The sequence below is a fragment of the Haliaeetus albicilla genome, chromosome 23 (genome assembly GCF_947461875.1).
Source record: "Haliaeetus albicilla chromosome 23, bHalAlb1.1, whole genome shotgun sequence".
Taxonomy (NCBI): domain Eukaryota; kingdom Metazoa; phylum Chordata; class Aves; order Accipitriformes; family Accipitridae; genus Haliaeetus; species Haliaeetus albicilla.
This window is the reverse complement of record NC_091505.1, coordinates 1,507,642-1,521,046: the sequence shown is the minus strand read 5'-3', so window position 1 is coordinate 1,521,046 and position 13,405 is coordinate 1,507,642. Positions and strand designations below refer to the sequence as shown.

At 47.1% G+C, this 13,405-nt stretch overlaps 1 protein-coding gene across 9 annotated transcripts in view; it reads left to right on the top strand.

The window, feature by feature from the left end:
- ZNF185 (zinc finger protein 185 with LIM domain) overlaps window positions 1-11,718 on the top strand; it is a 51,536-nt gene extending 39,818 nt beyond the window's left edge. The window contains exons 24-33 of one of the 9 annotated variants that reach the window (XM_069810831.1): window positions 210-311; window positions 778-942; window positions 2,270-2,383; window positions 2,648-2,743; window positions 3,880-3,981; window positions 5,463-5,531; window positions 7,662-7,742; window positions 8,103-8,205; window positions 8,796-8,894; window positions 9,739-11,718. In XM_069810831.1, coding sequence (XP_069666932.1) covers window positions 210-311; window positions 778-942; window positions 2,270-2,383; window positions 2,648-2,743; window positions 3,880-3,981; window positions 5,463-5,531; window positions 7,662-7,742; window positions 8,103-8,205; window positions 8,796-8,894 — 931 coding nt within the window. In that variant the 3' untranslated portion in view covers window positions 9,739-11,718. Of the gene's footprint in view, window positions 1-209; window positions 312-774; window positions 943-2,269; window positions 2,384-2,647; window positions 2,744-3,879; window positions 3,982-5,462; window positions 5,532-7,661; window positions 7,743-8,102; window positions 8,206-8,795; window positions 8,895-9,738 lie in introns of all 9 variants that reach the window. The other 8 variants (XM_069810829.1, XM_069810834.1, XM_069810832.1 and 5 more) reach the window with 8 other exon arrangements.
- Window positions 11,719-13,405: the final 1,687 nt, after the last annotated feature.

Sequence of the window (13,405 nt, the reverse complement as noted above, 5' to 3'; positions counted from 1 at the left end):
GAGCCAGGGGACCAGGCATGTCTTTACTGCTGTCTTGCACATCTTGTGTTCTCCCTGTTGCCCTGTTCAAAGGCATTACAAATGCTTATTTCTTGGCTAGTGAATTCTGAAACTGACATAATCATGATATTACTGCATTTACTCACCGCAGTGGACAGATTTAGACACAAGTGCTAAAGCTGCTAACAGGCTTTTTCCTCCCTGACCAGGATCACTTCAGCTTATGAAGAACAAACCCACCCCACCACAGATAGTCACCATGAGAGCCCAGGAGACTGGAGACACAATGAGCCTAACCCAGTGGCAGCCAGGTACAGTGGGACTATTCCTTTGTTTCTCCAATCAATGGCTCTCAAATCCTCATCCTTTGCCATTCCTTCTTGATACAAACCTGGCTGAAGTCCTGAACCTATGTAAATTTGCCCAGTGTACACTAATCAAGTGATACTGACAAAAGGAATATTAGGTTTAGGATTCCACCCACATATGGTTGTTCGTATTTCATTTCAGTTATCAGATTAACTTAGATGACTGCTGAATCTTGCAGTATTGCATTGTGCTGGGAATTCAGCTCATCTAGGTGAGGGGAAGTAATACAGACCTCTGCCATTTCCCCTGACCTTAAGAACCTATTAACAGCATGGTGTCCCAGGTTTTCTTTATTGCCAGTAGAAAGAGGCATGATCCAGCCTCAGCAAATTCTGAACCTTGTGTGAGCTGGTCATAGCAAATACAGTCACTGGCTTTATGGTCAAATTGGCTCTAATTCTTTAGCAGGTCTAACTTCAGCTCAAAAGAGAGTGCTCTCTGTGCATATGAGACCCAGCATCCCAAGCCACTGTACTGCCAGGTACAGGACCACCAGCCTTATAGCACCAGCGTGTCAGCACCCAGTCACAGGATCCCATCCTATGTAGACAGCCAAGTGTTCAGCACCAGAAGGTAAGGGTTTGGGGAGGAGATGCAGGGACAGGGAAAGCTCCTGGCACAGAAATATTTGACAGAAACTCTGGTCCAGGTTGTACAATCACTGCGTCAAGAAGCAAGAACAGGATTTTGTTCCCAGAGGGAGCAACAGTATTGCCAGGTCTCGCAACACATGGAACAAGATCATTTTTGGACTTGAAGGGCTGAGGAAGGGATTTAGGAGATCTAAGTTGATAATTGCTCTGTAACACTGGAGAACTCTTGGCAGGTTGTATTCAGACCACCTATACGGTGCCTGGAAACCTGACAGATGTGTAGAGACCACATCTGCTTCTCCTCTGTGACTGCAGAGATGATGATTCAGGAGCAGTCTATTTTTTATTTCTCATGACTGTCAATGACATAAGAGACAAGCTGTACACTTATAACTACTATTTTTATATATATCTACATTAGTGTGATCCAGATGTAGCCTTCACCTCTTCTAGCATTTTTCAGAAAGTTGGCGTCACAAAGCCCTCATTTGCTTTTGGAGGCATTTGCAGACTAGGACTAGAAAAAATGGAACAGACCTCTATTGTACTTCATAGCATGTTATCAACCCCCCTGGCACTGTGTGATGCTGACATGTCTCCCTGCAGCGCAAGAAACTTGCGCTTCATTCCTGCCCTTGGGTTTATATCATCGACCAAATGCATGTCTTGCCCAGAGCAGGGTTTTTCTCATCTTATGGTGAGCTTAGCCTGTCCCTCTTTCTCTCTTTAATGCAGCATTGATTTGCAGTGTTTTTCAGCATTGTTTAACATTAAGTTATACAGTTGCCTGAAGCTTTAATCAGGATCAAAGTGCTGATATACAATATAAACATAAACTGTGCCCCAGGGCACTTGCAAGAGAAGAATGACCATAAGCTATAAGCTTATTTTCTCTATTGAAAGAGCCTGAGCTCTGCCCACAGGTTAAAGCCATTCCGATAATGAGTTCTGTCTTGGAAAAGTGAAAATGTGCAGGTCTGACACCCAGATGGGCCAGCTGGTCAGCAGTTCATACATGCAGATGGTGCAGTGGTGGTTTTGGTGAGTGCTAGGGAAGGAAACAATATTGAAGATATATCGATTTATGAACTGCTTCAGCTTTACTCTCAAGTGTTAGATTTTGAGTCTGCTTTCCTAGCCTCAGAGCTTCGTATGCATGCTGCAGCTGCAGAACCAGCACAGGTGAAATAGGCAGAGCAAAGGGAGAATGCGTCATGATGGTGACTGCTGAGACAAAATATTAGCCAATGTGGGGACTCCAGTGACTCCTGGTACGATGTAATCAGGGCTTTGTGCTTCCTTACCAGACCTACCCCAGATTACGAAGGGAGAGTTTATGATGGGAGAAGCAGCCCTAGGAACAGCAGATATGACAGCGCTAGTGCCAGGGGGCACTGTGAATTTAATCCCACAGCCGGACGGTAAGAAGTCAAAGGGAATCCAGACTTGTTAACCCAAAGAACACCCCACTGCTGCATTTATTCAATATCTGGTGTCCTGACCCACTTCTTACTAGTTCCCTGGATCTAATCATGTGCAGTGAGGTGCTGTTTGCATGGATGGCTGTGGTGTGTGGGTGATTTTGATGCTAAGCAGGGAGACATTTAGCCAAGATTCTCACCACTTGTGAGAATCCCTCACGTGCTCAAGTTCAGTGCTTGAGATTGTATCACTTCCTTTCATAGCCACGACTCCCTTCCCAGAGATACCATCATGTCCATTTCCCAGAGAAGCCACAGGGTGCCGTTCTACATGGACAGCTTAAACTGTAACAGCACCAGGTAAATGGGTAGTCTTCATGGTTGTGAGGGAAACCTCCATGAAACTATTGTGGAAGAGAAGCTAGGAAGCAAAGCCAAGAGCTGAAAGAGAGATGAATACTTTCTGGGGAGTGGATGTGTGATCTAGAGGCACAGAACTACTCAGCTACCCAGCACAGGGTCTGCGATACATTCGTCTCTGGTCTCTGGAGCTTTTTCACCATTTGGGGTGCCAGAACAGAGTGAGAGGAGAATGAAGGGCTGGTTCCTGGCTACCGTCCCTTGACCAGAAATCAGCCTTTGCAGAGGCTACCGAAAAAAAGAGATGTCGAGAGAGAGGATCACACTCTCCAGAATATCAATAATTAAATGACTGAACTGGTCCCAGAAGAAGGCTGTTGGAAGGGATAGGAGGTATCCAATATGGAATACCATTACCCTGGGCTTTCTGCAGTCCTTCATGGCAGTGTCAGTCCATCCACACGCAGTCTGACACTGTATGGAGGCACCAGCATAGGTCTGAGTGTTGGATCTGTAAAGGGGAGTATGTTGTGGGTGTGAACAGGAGGCACAAGATCCTTGGATAGCCTAGGACTGGCTCCAGGCAAGATCAGCTTCATCCCTGCAAGGCAAACTTAACAGGTCTCATTGCTGAGTGGATAGGCAGGGCTGTTTTCCAAAGACATTTTAGTAGCCATAGTTTTGCTGCTTTCTCCCTTCTGCAGCTTTTGAAATTATGAAGTTGGGGATAGTTATGCTGGAGATAGTTATGTTGGACTTTGGCCAATATGTCCCCATGTCCTCCTCTCCTGCAATATGTTGCATGCCATTTCTCTCCATAGCTGCTCCCATTCAGGCTACATGATTCACTTAACGTCTGTACTTATTTGAAGATCTTGTTTGGTCTTTTCTCCCATGGCCCTATAAATGATACTTTTTCCAAATCACTTCTCCAGAGAAGTAGTACTGTTACATGGCAGATGTAAAAAGAGAAAGAAGCCTTTTTGGTCTGTGATAAAGGTGAATTAATCTGTATGTTTAAGGGCCTTAATATTGCACCCTCCTAACAGCAGTGGTAGGTCTTTTCTTGGCTGCCAGCTTGGATCATGTCATGGCCCATGTTTCCAGTGCCCATAGACTTTTCTCTCTCTCGCCAGGCTTCTGTCAAGTTCGAGTGAGAGGATCTGCAGTCCGATTGCCACCTTATCGCACAACAGCCTAGCAGCCTCTGGGTACCAGCCCGATTCCAGCACTGCCGGGTAAAGAGCAATGGGTGGTCATGATCCTTCCATGGCAATACAGGTTTTGCATGCAGCCATCCTGTTTGGTGACAAGCCAGGCTTTGCTGCTTGGCATCTGGGCCACAGGACGTTTCTCAGCCACTTCTGGCTAAGAGAACAGACATTGCCATCATGGCCAGAGCCACCCAAAAGGGAGAGATGGGCTGGGTCCTTTTCTCCAGCTGCCCTTTTTTTGAGACCAGGATGTAGCTCACTGTATGAGTTGTGTCTTTTCTCTTCAGCATGGCAAAATCATGAATCCTCCATAACACATTATAGCTGGAAGGACACGATGGAGCTCCTTGTGCCACACATCACAGGTGTGGGGCTCTTGGAAGACTCTTTGCCTTGTTGTGAATCATGAGCAAGTGAGCAGTCTACAGCAAGTGTATCAGATTTTAGTGGGGCTGTCACAGGACCCTGATCTGTCATGTATTACAGAAGATAGTGTTCTGTCACAGTGCAGCTAACTCAGAGCTGTATTCTGGGATTTGTGGTTTCCACATGCTCCACCTCAGAGGTGAAAACTGCTGCACAGTTTTACACAATTTAGAGAGGGGTTTCAAAGTGGCGAGGGGTCAGCATAGGCTTCGATGGGCAATATTTGGGTCCTCCTGGCCTTGCTACAGCCTGCTTATCACAACACCTGTCTAAGTAGGAGACTCTCATCTGAAACACTTGACATGGGAAGTGTCTATGCTAGGTTAAAAAAAAAAGCTTTTCTTTTCTTTCCTTAGCTGTGACATGGCTTAGTTTGCTCATATAAGAAGAGAGGATTAATCATAGCTTATAGGCAGCAACGAAAATGCACCATGGAGAAAGAGCCTGATTAGTTCATTTCATGGCTCTGGGAAGACAGCCGGTGGGCACAGTGTCTCCCCTCGATCTGTGACAGAGCTGTAGACAGACAGACAGACAGACAGATGGGGGCATGTAATTTTGAAATCAGAATTTTAAAGAGGGAGGACTGTACAAGAAAGGTCAGCTCTGTAAGCAAAAACATCCCAAAGCAAACCAGTAGCAATTTATAATGGATGAAAATGCTGGAGATATTCCAGTGACAAAACAGTCACTGTAAGTAGTGCTGTGCCAGTAGGGTTTTAATGTTAATAGGCAGAACCACAAGCTCTCTAAATACTTATTGTGTGCATAATCCTGACATGATGTGAAAAAGACTTATCCTTGCAAAACAGGGGATAACTGGATGAAAGAGTTATATTATCCATCCCATTCTTTTTAATTAACTTGATTTGTTTTGGTGGGTTAATTAGAGGGGTGTATTAGGTGTTATTTAGCAAGAATGCTTGATATTCAGTATTTATACAAGAACAACAGCATCTCACTCTCCACCTTTTCATGCATGTGTTACGTGTCCAAGTGCACACATGTGGTCCCTTGCACTGTCTCTCATTAGCTCCACTCCTTTCTAATGCAAATGCTTCTCATTCTGTTGTTCCTAGAAAAGGGGTCCTCTTTGTGAAGGAGTACGTTAACAGCAGCGAGTTATCAGCCTCCCCACGCTATGGCAGGTATGAGGAGTATCCAGAGACAGTCATGTGTCTACATACATGTGCAAAGCAACAGCATATGGCTTTGCCAGCTAACACACACCAAGCAAGTTCCCGATCTGGAACAGTTAGCACTGTGTCAGCATGCCATTGTGCCGGAGCTAATTAGCCCTGGGGGGATTATTACATTGGGTGGGCAGAGAGTTTTGCTAAGACAGCAGTGCTGCTTTGGGGACCCAGACGGATATCTCTGCAATCCACTGGGCTGTCTAGTCCATTTGTGGTGACAGGAGGACCTCTGTCCCACAGCTTCTAGTGGAGGGGTAAACTCCCCCTCTAAGTGAGTTGGCCTCTAAGGTAGGTGACGGGTTGAAAACACTACACTGCAGTTTTTTAGGCTGCATATTTGGCACTGTCAGGCTTCACTGTGCATTTGCACACATAAACAAATGATTGGAACTGGTGAGAAAAATGTGGAGGTTGCGGGTTCTCACTCAGAAAAAGTTATTTATAAGTTAGAAGTTAAAAGATGCCATTTTCAAGCTTAAATCTTCAGTCTTTTGTATTCTGCCCAAAGGTAACTGAGCAAAACTACTCCAGATTGACACCAATGTGACTGAGAGCAGAATTTGGCCCTATGTACATTGTGCTTACATTGATGTGGCAGCCTGTTAACACTCAGTTTGATGCCTCCCTGCTGGCATTTACCCTCCCTCAGTGCTGTGTTGGCATTACTGTGGTAGCTGATTACAGACTCCATAAATCTCTAGCCTTTCGTATAGGTCGGCAAAGCAGATGTCAGCAACCAAAGATAAGCGTATTGCTGCAGTGTCCAAAAACCACAGGCAAACAGAAGCCAGAGAGGGAACACTCAGCTAGGCGAGACTAAGGACGTGTTCCCTGACTTTTCCTGCATAATAGTTCAGGATTTGTGAGTTTAGTAAGCAGTGAAAATAGCTGCTATTTATAGGATCCATATGTAAACATCAGGACCCCAGTAAGGCCAGAGAAGTTTTACTGATGAGTGTATTGGAGGCAGGATTTCACAGGTTGCCTGTCCAGCAGCCAGCACAGGATTTTGCCAATCTCATCTAGCAGCCAGTGGAAAATATGTTGGTCCCTGTAGTCTGGGTCACAACCTGTGCATGTCCCAACTCCAGACGTGCTGGACAGCATGCTGTGCATCCATGGAGAGCACAGCCAAGGCAGCCATGGCTCTCACTGACAGGGGAGCCCTTGCTCCCCCTCCTCCTCTCCTGCTCCCCCTCTTTTTATCCCTGCTCACAGCCCACCCGGTCTTGCCTTTTCTGTTGTTTTAATGAGACAACCTGGCTCACAGAGGGGTTTGATGGCTAGCAAGGAGTAAGGAGGTGGGAGCACATGGTTGGAAACATACTGGAGGAGGGAGAGAGCAAGAGGGAGCAGTATCTTTCCCTTTGTTTTGGCAAGGTTGTTAGGTCTTCTCAGCCCCCTCCTGAGCTGCATTTGCCAGACCCTCACATGGGACTAACAGCATCAGCTTTGTGACACCCCCTGTTCTTCCTGGCACAGAAGCTGACAGGGTGGGAGAGCCTGCAGGGCAGAGCTGCTGTGCGCCTGTGCCACCTCCCTTGGCCTCAGGCTTGAGAGGGCCCCATTTCAGGGTGTGTGCCCCTATTTCCCAGCCACACTGCCCACATCCTGCCTCTCCCCATGGGGACAGCAGCAGCCAGACACATTTTTCAGTGCTCTGAAGTTAGGTGCTGGGGCTGCCAGCTCTTTGCTGTCTCTGCTTGCCCTTGGAGGTGCCTACTGCTTGCAAACCTTATCTGTGAGGCTGAGCCCAGAGCTGACTCTGGATCTCTCTGACCTGAGGCACAGTGATTGTGGTGTGGGGCAGGGAGCAGGATACTGCCACCCCTATGGAGAACCTGCAGCATGAATACAGCAAAGATGGAGATATGGCTGCTGACAGCCCCACTTTGTCTGTCAGCATGGCCCTGTTTATTAGGGAGGTGCCTTTTCAGAGCTGGTTAGGAAGGACCAATGTTCTCCAAGGAACAGGCAGCTGGGACATTGCAGTTAGGACTTTAAGTTAGTGACTGATGATTCCATCTGAGATGCTTTTCCCATGTATCACTGTCAACTGCTGATATTGCCTTCTGTCTCCAGTGGCAGCCTTGTGGATTTGACTGATTTGGAAAGAGCAACCTACAGCCACCACAGCTACCTGTCCAGTGCTCCCCTGCAGAGGTAAGACAGTTTGGCGCTGCCTTGGGTGTTTCAGCAAACTGTTAAACAGAAATTACTTTAAGGTTTTGCTTTTTTAGAATAATGGTATGTGTTCGGTGAAATAACAGCATGAAGTGTAAATGATCTTTGGAAAATACATTGACATTGACTTTAAGATCTGTACTGCCCTGCTGTTGTGGTCTCTGCATCCCTGGGATAACACATGTCCCTCTGTACTGTCACTTGACACAGTCAGATATGTGTAGAAGCAGGTAGGTCATGGAGAGCGGTCCTGGTGGTAGGTCAGAAACCTCTGGTACCAGCACTGGGACTGGAATCAGCTTGTGTTACAGAGGAATTTACTCTTCTATTCCTTCACAGGTCCAGTGAACCTGTTTGCAGTTACTGCAGCCGTGAGATCCAAGACTGCCCTAAGATCATAATAGAGCATCTTAACATCTGCTGCCACGAATACTGTTTCAGGGTAAAAAAAACCAGCTTAGCTACCGACTGCTGTCTGTGTGCTGCTGTGAAATGGAGTGGTGGGAGGAGGAATCTTGGTGCAAATTCTGTCCTCAGACTTTCAGAGTAATGTATATATAGTGTGTGCCAAATGCTTGCATCCGCATTGGCACAAAAAAAAAAAAAAAAGTCATGCAGTCACAGGTGTTGGTTGTGTCCCTGAAAGTTTTTCAGCTCCTCAAATAAATCCATATTAGAACCAGGAGAATTCTTTATTGTCATCTAATAGAATAGCAGCACCCTCTTTCCTCATGTCCCTGTCCTTGTGGCAGCCTTGCTGCTTTGTGGCCCTTGTGTCCCAGTGCAGGTCTTGCTGAATCTCTCAAACTTTGCAGAGGTTACAAATCAAGTCTGTGGAAATGATGAGTGTGGGAGAAGGAAGCCTGCGGTGTCATTTTTCTGTTGTAGAAAAGTTTAGCTTCAAAGGTCACTGCTTTAACATCCTTGCACCTTTATAAAATGATACAGAGACTGTTTCTCTGCCCCCTCCATACTGTCATTACTGTATGATGCTTTGGTTACTGTCCAACCACCTTGTTTTCCCTTTGGCAGTGTGGAATTTGCCACAAAGCAATGGGAGATCTTCTGGATAAAATATTCATCCACCGGGACATTGTCCACTGTGACAAGTGCTATGAGAAACTCTTCTAGGTGAGTGCCCCTTTACAGTGTCAGCTTAAATGGCTGGATGAGAGAGCTCATGGAGTTTACTGAATGAAGAGCATTTAACCCTCACATTTACTGAGTGACCCATACAGGGATTTTCCTGTGGCTTTTTAGTGGGAAGCAGTGACCCTTGTTGCAGAATTAGCTAGAAACATGCCAGAGCTGGTCCCAGGGGTCTCGGTTAGAGCCAGAATCTCTGGCCATAATGTGATAAACAGGCTGTGTTAGCTTCACGTGGGGGAGACAAGCAGAGGGCTGGCTTGAGTGATGAGAGAAATGTCCTTAGAGGTTGAGAGTACTCTCTGAAGGTAATTAAAGAGTTCCTCCTTGCGTCCTGGGCTAACCTGCCGCAGGGGGTTGGGTGCTGTTTGCAGCCATAACATTCCTCCAGCAAGGAGGCAGCATGTCAGTGGCACGTGCAGTTACTGCTTTATGTAAAGCTCCTTTGAGATGAAAACCACTGGGAACACTAAAGAGTTGTATGCTCTGTCAACAAATCAGCAAGGAAGTAGGTTGGATATGGTTTTGTTTTGTCTGATTATCTGGATGGGGCAGGAGTTACCACAGTGGCAACCAGAAACCCTGCCACCACACCGAGATTATAAAAAGAGGCCTCCTTTCCTCCCTCTGCCTCATGATAGAGAGAAGGAGGGGAAGGGGCACCTGCCTCACTGCGTACACGGCTGCTTTGTTTGCCTCTTAATGCAATGTGACTGGCTAGCCTTTTCCGTTCCATTCCTGCACGTTCATCTGCTCCACTGACCTCTGTAATGCAGTGTTTTGTGTGGTACCCAGCTCCTGTGTTCACCTTCTCTTTATTTGCTTGCAGGGTTTTGCAAAGCTGGAGAAGGCAGCCAGTGGAAAGTCCTCAGCAGCACGTATCAGAATATATCTAGCAGTTCCTGACTGGCTAAGATAGCAGAATTCCTGCTCTCCGCTTTCCTCAAGTTATTTTCCCTCTCACTGCTTCATCACAATGAATGAGTTTAACATCCGCTAGTTCATGCTGTCAGCTGCATACAAGACAAGTGCCAATGTTAACAAGATAAGGCAGTGTCATCTACAAAGATAAGTGGGCTGATTTTCCAAAGGTGCTGAGCCCCTCCACCTGTCTTGAACTTCATTAAGATTCCAGAGTACTCCCTGTGTTGGAAGTCAGGCAGAGCTCCTTAGGCCTATCTAAGCTAATTGCGAGAAACCTTTTCTGATTTTTTTTTTTCTTTCATTTCTGCAATCAGGCTGCAGCTTAGTGCGTGTGAGCTGGCACAAAGCAAGCAGATACGAGAAGTGTTAAACACTAAATTTGGATTCTTGGGAGGGTTTGAATTTAGTTCTTAGCAAAAGCCTATTTCTGCTTCTCTCACCCCCAAATTCTGCCTAGAAATAGCTTCTGCCTGATTTCCATTTGCTTTTCATGGGCTTTCAGGAGCACTTGCAGACTCACTTTACTCTAATTGTGTGTCAGCTTTAATTTCCCTTTCCTGCCTACTCCCTAGTGGATTGCTGCAGCAGCATCTGTGTCTGCTGTCTGTTTGGGAAGATAACACTCTCTTTCACCTGGTAGTTTAACTTGGCCTCTGATGGTAGGTGTCTCGTGGCCGTACAAAACGTGCCAGAGAATAGGTATCTCAATTGCCTCTCCTGACAAGGAGCACTGCTTGACTGAAATCTGAATTTCCCCCCACCTCACCAAGGCTTGCCGTAATGCCTCTTTTATTGCTGTAAATTATTTACATCACAAATGCTCACTCACAAAATTGAACTTCTAGCAGATGCTGTACTTACTACAAGTCAGAATTGCATAATTTTAGCCCTTAATTCAAATGCTGACAGGTTGAGAAAGCTGAATACCAAAACCTCAAAGTCAGCCTCTACGCCTTAAAAGTACAGGTCTGAGTGTGTCCAAAGAGTTACTGTTTTCTCTTTGAAAGCATTAGGAATGTCTGCAAAGCACCCAAGTCAGTTCTGTAGTAGCTCCTACTTGGAAATAGGTGATGGCAAAAGCTCTAATGCAGACTATTGTTAGCTAGATAATTCTTTATACGCTTAGTGAGGGAAGCTGGCATGAATGCAAAAGCTTAGCAAGTTAGTGTTTTACAGCACAAGTGCTACATAGCTTTTTTTAGGCCACTGTACCAGTTATTTAACTGAACTATAGGCATGACCTCAGAAGCAGCTCTATGAGGGGAACTCCGGTTGAAAGCAGTAACAGCTCTGCTACTGGCAAGCTTCAGGTTGAGACCTTAAAGCCGCATCTGCAACAGGGGAGTGGGCAGCTCCATTTTGAGCGTGCGTGGTACAACCAAGGGACCAATGAGCCCTTGAAAACCCAGTAGTCACAAAGGTGTAATTTTCAAAAATGACCACTGATTTTGGCTGCCTACATTTCGAAGTTATCAAGATGTTAAAGAGACGTTACTTTCTGCACAGAAGAGGGTCACAAACCATCTCATTGCTCATTTCTGAAAGCCATGGCCAGCGGTTCCTTACTGGTACCTGTACCAGTGGTGGGGCATGACTGGTACAGCAGCTGTTACACATCTCATTATGCCATGGTCAAAGAGGGATTGTTTAAAATACTGAAACAGATGGGCCTGTAACTACAGATGCACTTTGAGAAGGTGATCTGCAGAAATAACGTATTCACCAATTCCAGAGTTCCTGACGGGTACGTGGCCTTACGGGGAACAGGATTTGTCCATCGTATGTTCTGCACCATCTCTCCTCAGCATTGCCTTTCCCTGTAGCAATTGTTTCACCTTAGTATACACCTCTAATAAACAGTCTTAGCTCACGTGCAGCTTCCTCACCTGCGTCAGCGTATAACACGCTCCTGTTGTCTGCCCTTTGATCTGATGGTCTCTGTCATTTTTTTGCTTCTCAGTGGCCTGCGGTCATGACCTGTCAGTAGAGTCACTGAATGCTTTGTTGGAGGATGTGGCAATGAGAGAGAGAAGAAACAGTACCAACGAGAAAGGGTATTCTCAGAGGAGGGGGTGGGTTCAGCAAACTGGCTCAGCAAATATGCGCTCTGATATTCTCCATGCAATTTAAATCTGGTTGCTCTAAAAAACTGCTGTTATCTGGGGAAAAGGGAGCCTTGATCCACAGCGCACCATCCCAAGTGTGCTAGTGGGCCCTAATCTGAAAAATCACCCCTGTGTCCAGACAGGGGGCTGGAGTTCTGTTCTGGGACGTCGTGCCTGTTCCTTCTTCACACGTTTCCTAGGATCAGGCATAGGAGAACTGCCATCCTGCTCACACCTGTGTGTAGCATTGTCACAAAGGGTTCAATGGCATTTTCCCCCCAAAAAAGACCTGTATCACCCAAAAGGAACCTGCAGCTATTCTAAAAATAATATGCTTTAATTTGTTTTGGCCTGAACTTTGAAGAATTGCTGACCTACCCCTCCCTCCTCCACCCTCCTGAACAAAAAAGACATGAATTATTTAATGATGTAAGTCTTCCCATTTCCCGGTATCCCCATGTATTTGTGGAGAAAGGGTCACCTGCACGCAGATTTTCCTACGTGATGGATGAGGTAATGTATTTTCCACAGACACGAAAGAGATCTTAGTTCACGGGGGATCTGGCCGCTCGTGGGGACAAACCTCAACCCGATTATTTCATGTGAAATCACATAAACGTATATAAAGGCTAGAAGACGCGATGCTAGTGATGGAGCGGAGGTGGAGGGAGGCAAACCCGTCCCTGCGCCGCAGCCCCTGCGTGGTGGTGCAGAGCGCTCTGCCCTCAGCCGTGCCATCTTCTGCTCGGACTAAACCTTCCCAGAACAACTTTCACGAGTGTCTGTGCTAGACTCAGGTGTCAGGCCAACTCGGGAGAAAAAACAAGATTCTGCTCGTAGCACTAGTCCTTCACGACTGCAAGAAAACACCTAACGCTTATCCTAAGATGCCAGAGGGTGTATTTGGGTCCAACATACACAATTTGGAGGAGGACGTGAGAAGAATGACGATGTCTTTATTGCCGCCTGCTGAAACCATGGCCTGAGGAGACGTTCCGCTTACCACAGCTTTGGGAGATCCCGGCCGATGTTCGCTCCGCTATTTCTTTTCTGGACCGTGTGGGCAAGCAGAGACCCCTTTCCCCCCCTCACTCCCCCACCCCTGACTGGCAGGGCTCTTCCCCGACGGGGGAAGGACTCCTGACCGAGTCCTAGCACAAGACCACAGCCCCAGGGGCAGCCTCTCCTCCCGCTGCCCACACACCGTGGCGGAGGGCCGGTCAGCCGGTAGCGAAGCCCCGCCGGAGGAGGGAGCCGCGGGTAAGCTCCCGCTGACGGACGGAGCCCAACGCTTCGAGCCCTTTGCCGCGGGGAAGGCAACCCGCAGCCCGGATGGCTTGAAACGGCGGAGAACCGCGCCAGAACCGCGGCTCTCGACCGTGACAGACCCGGGGCCGCCATCTCTCCCCCGCCCCCTCGGCTCTCCGCCGCGCATGCGCAGAGGCGCGCGTCACCCCCCCCCGCCTT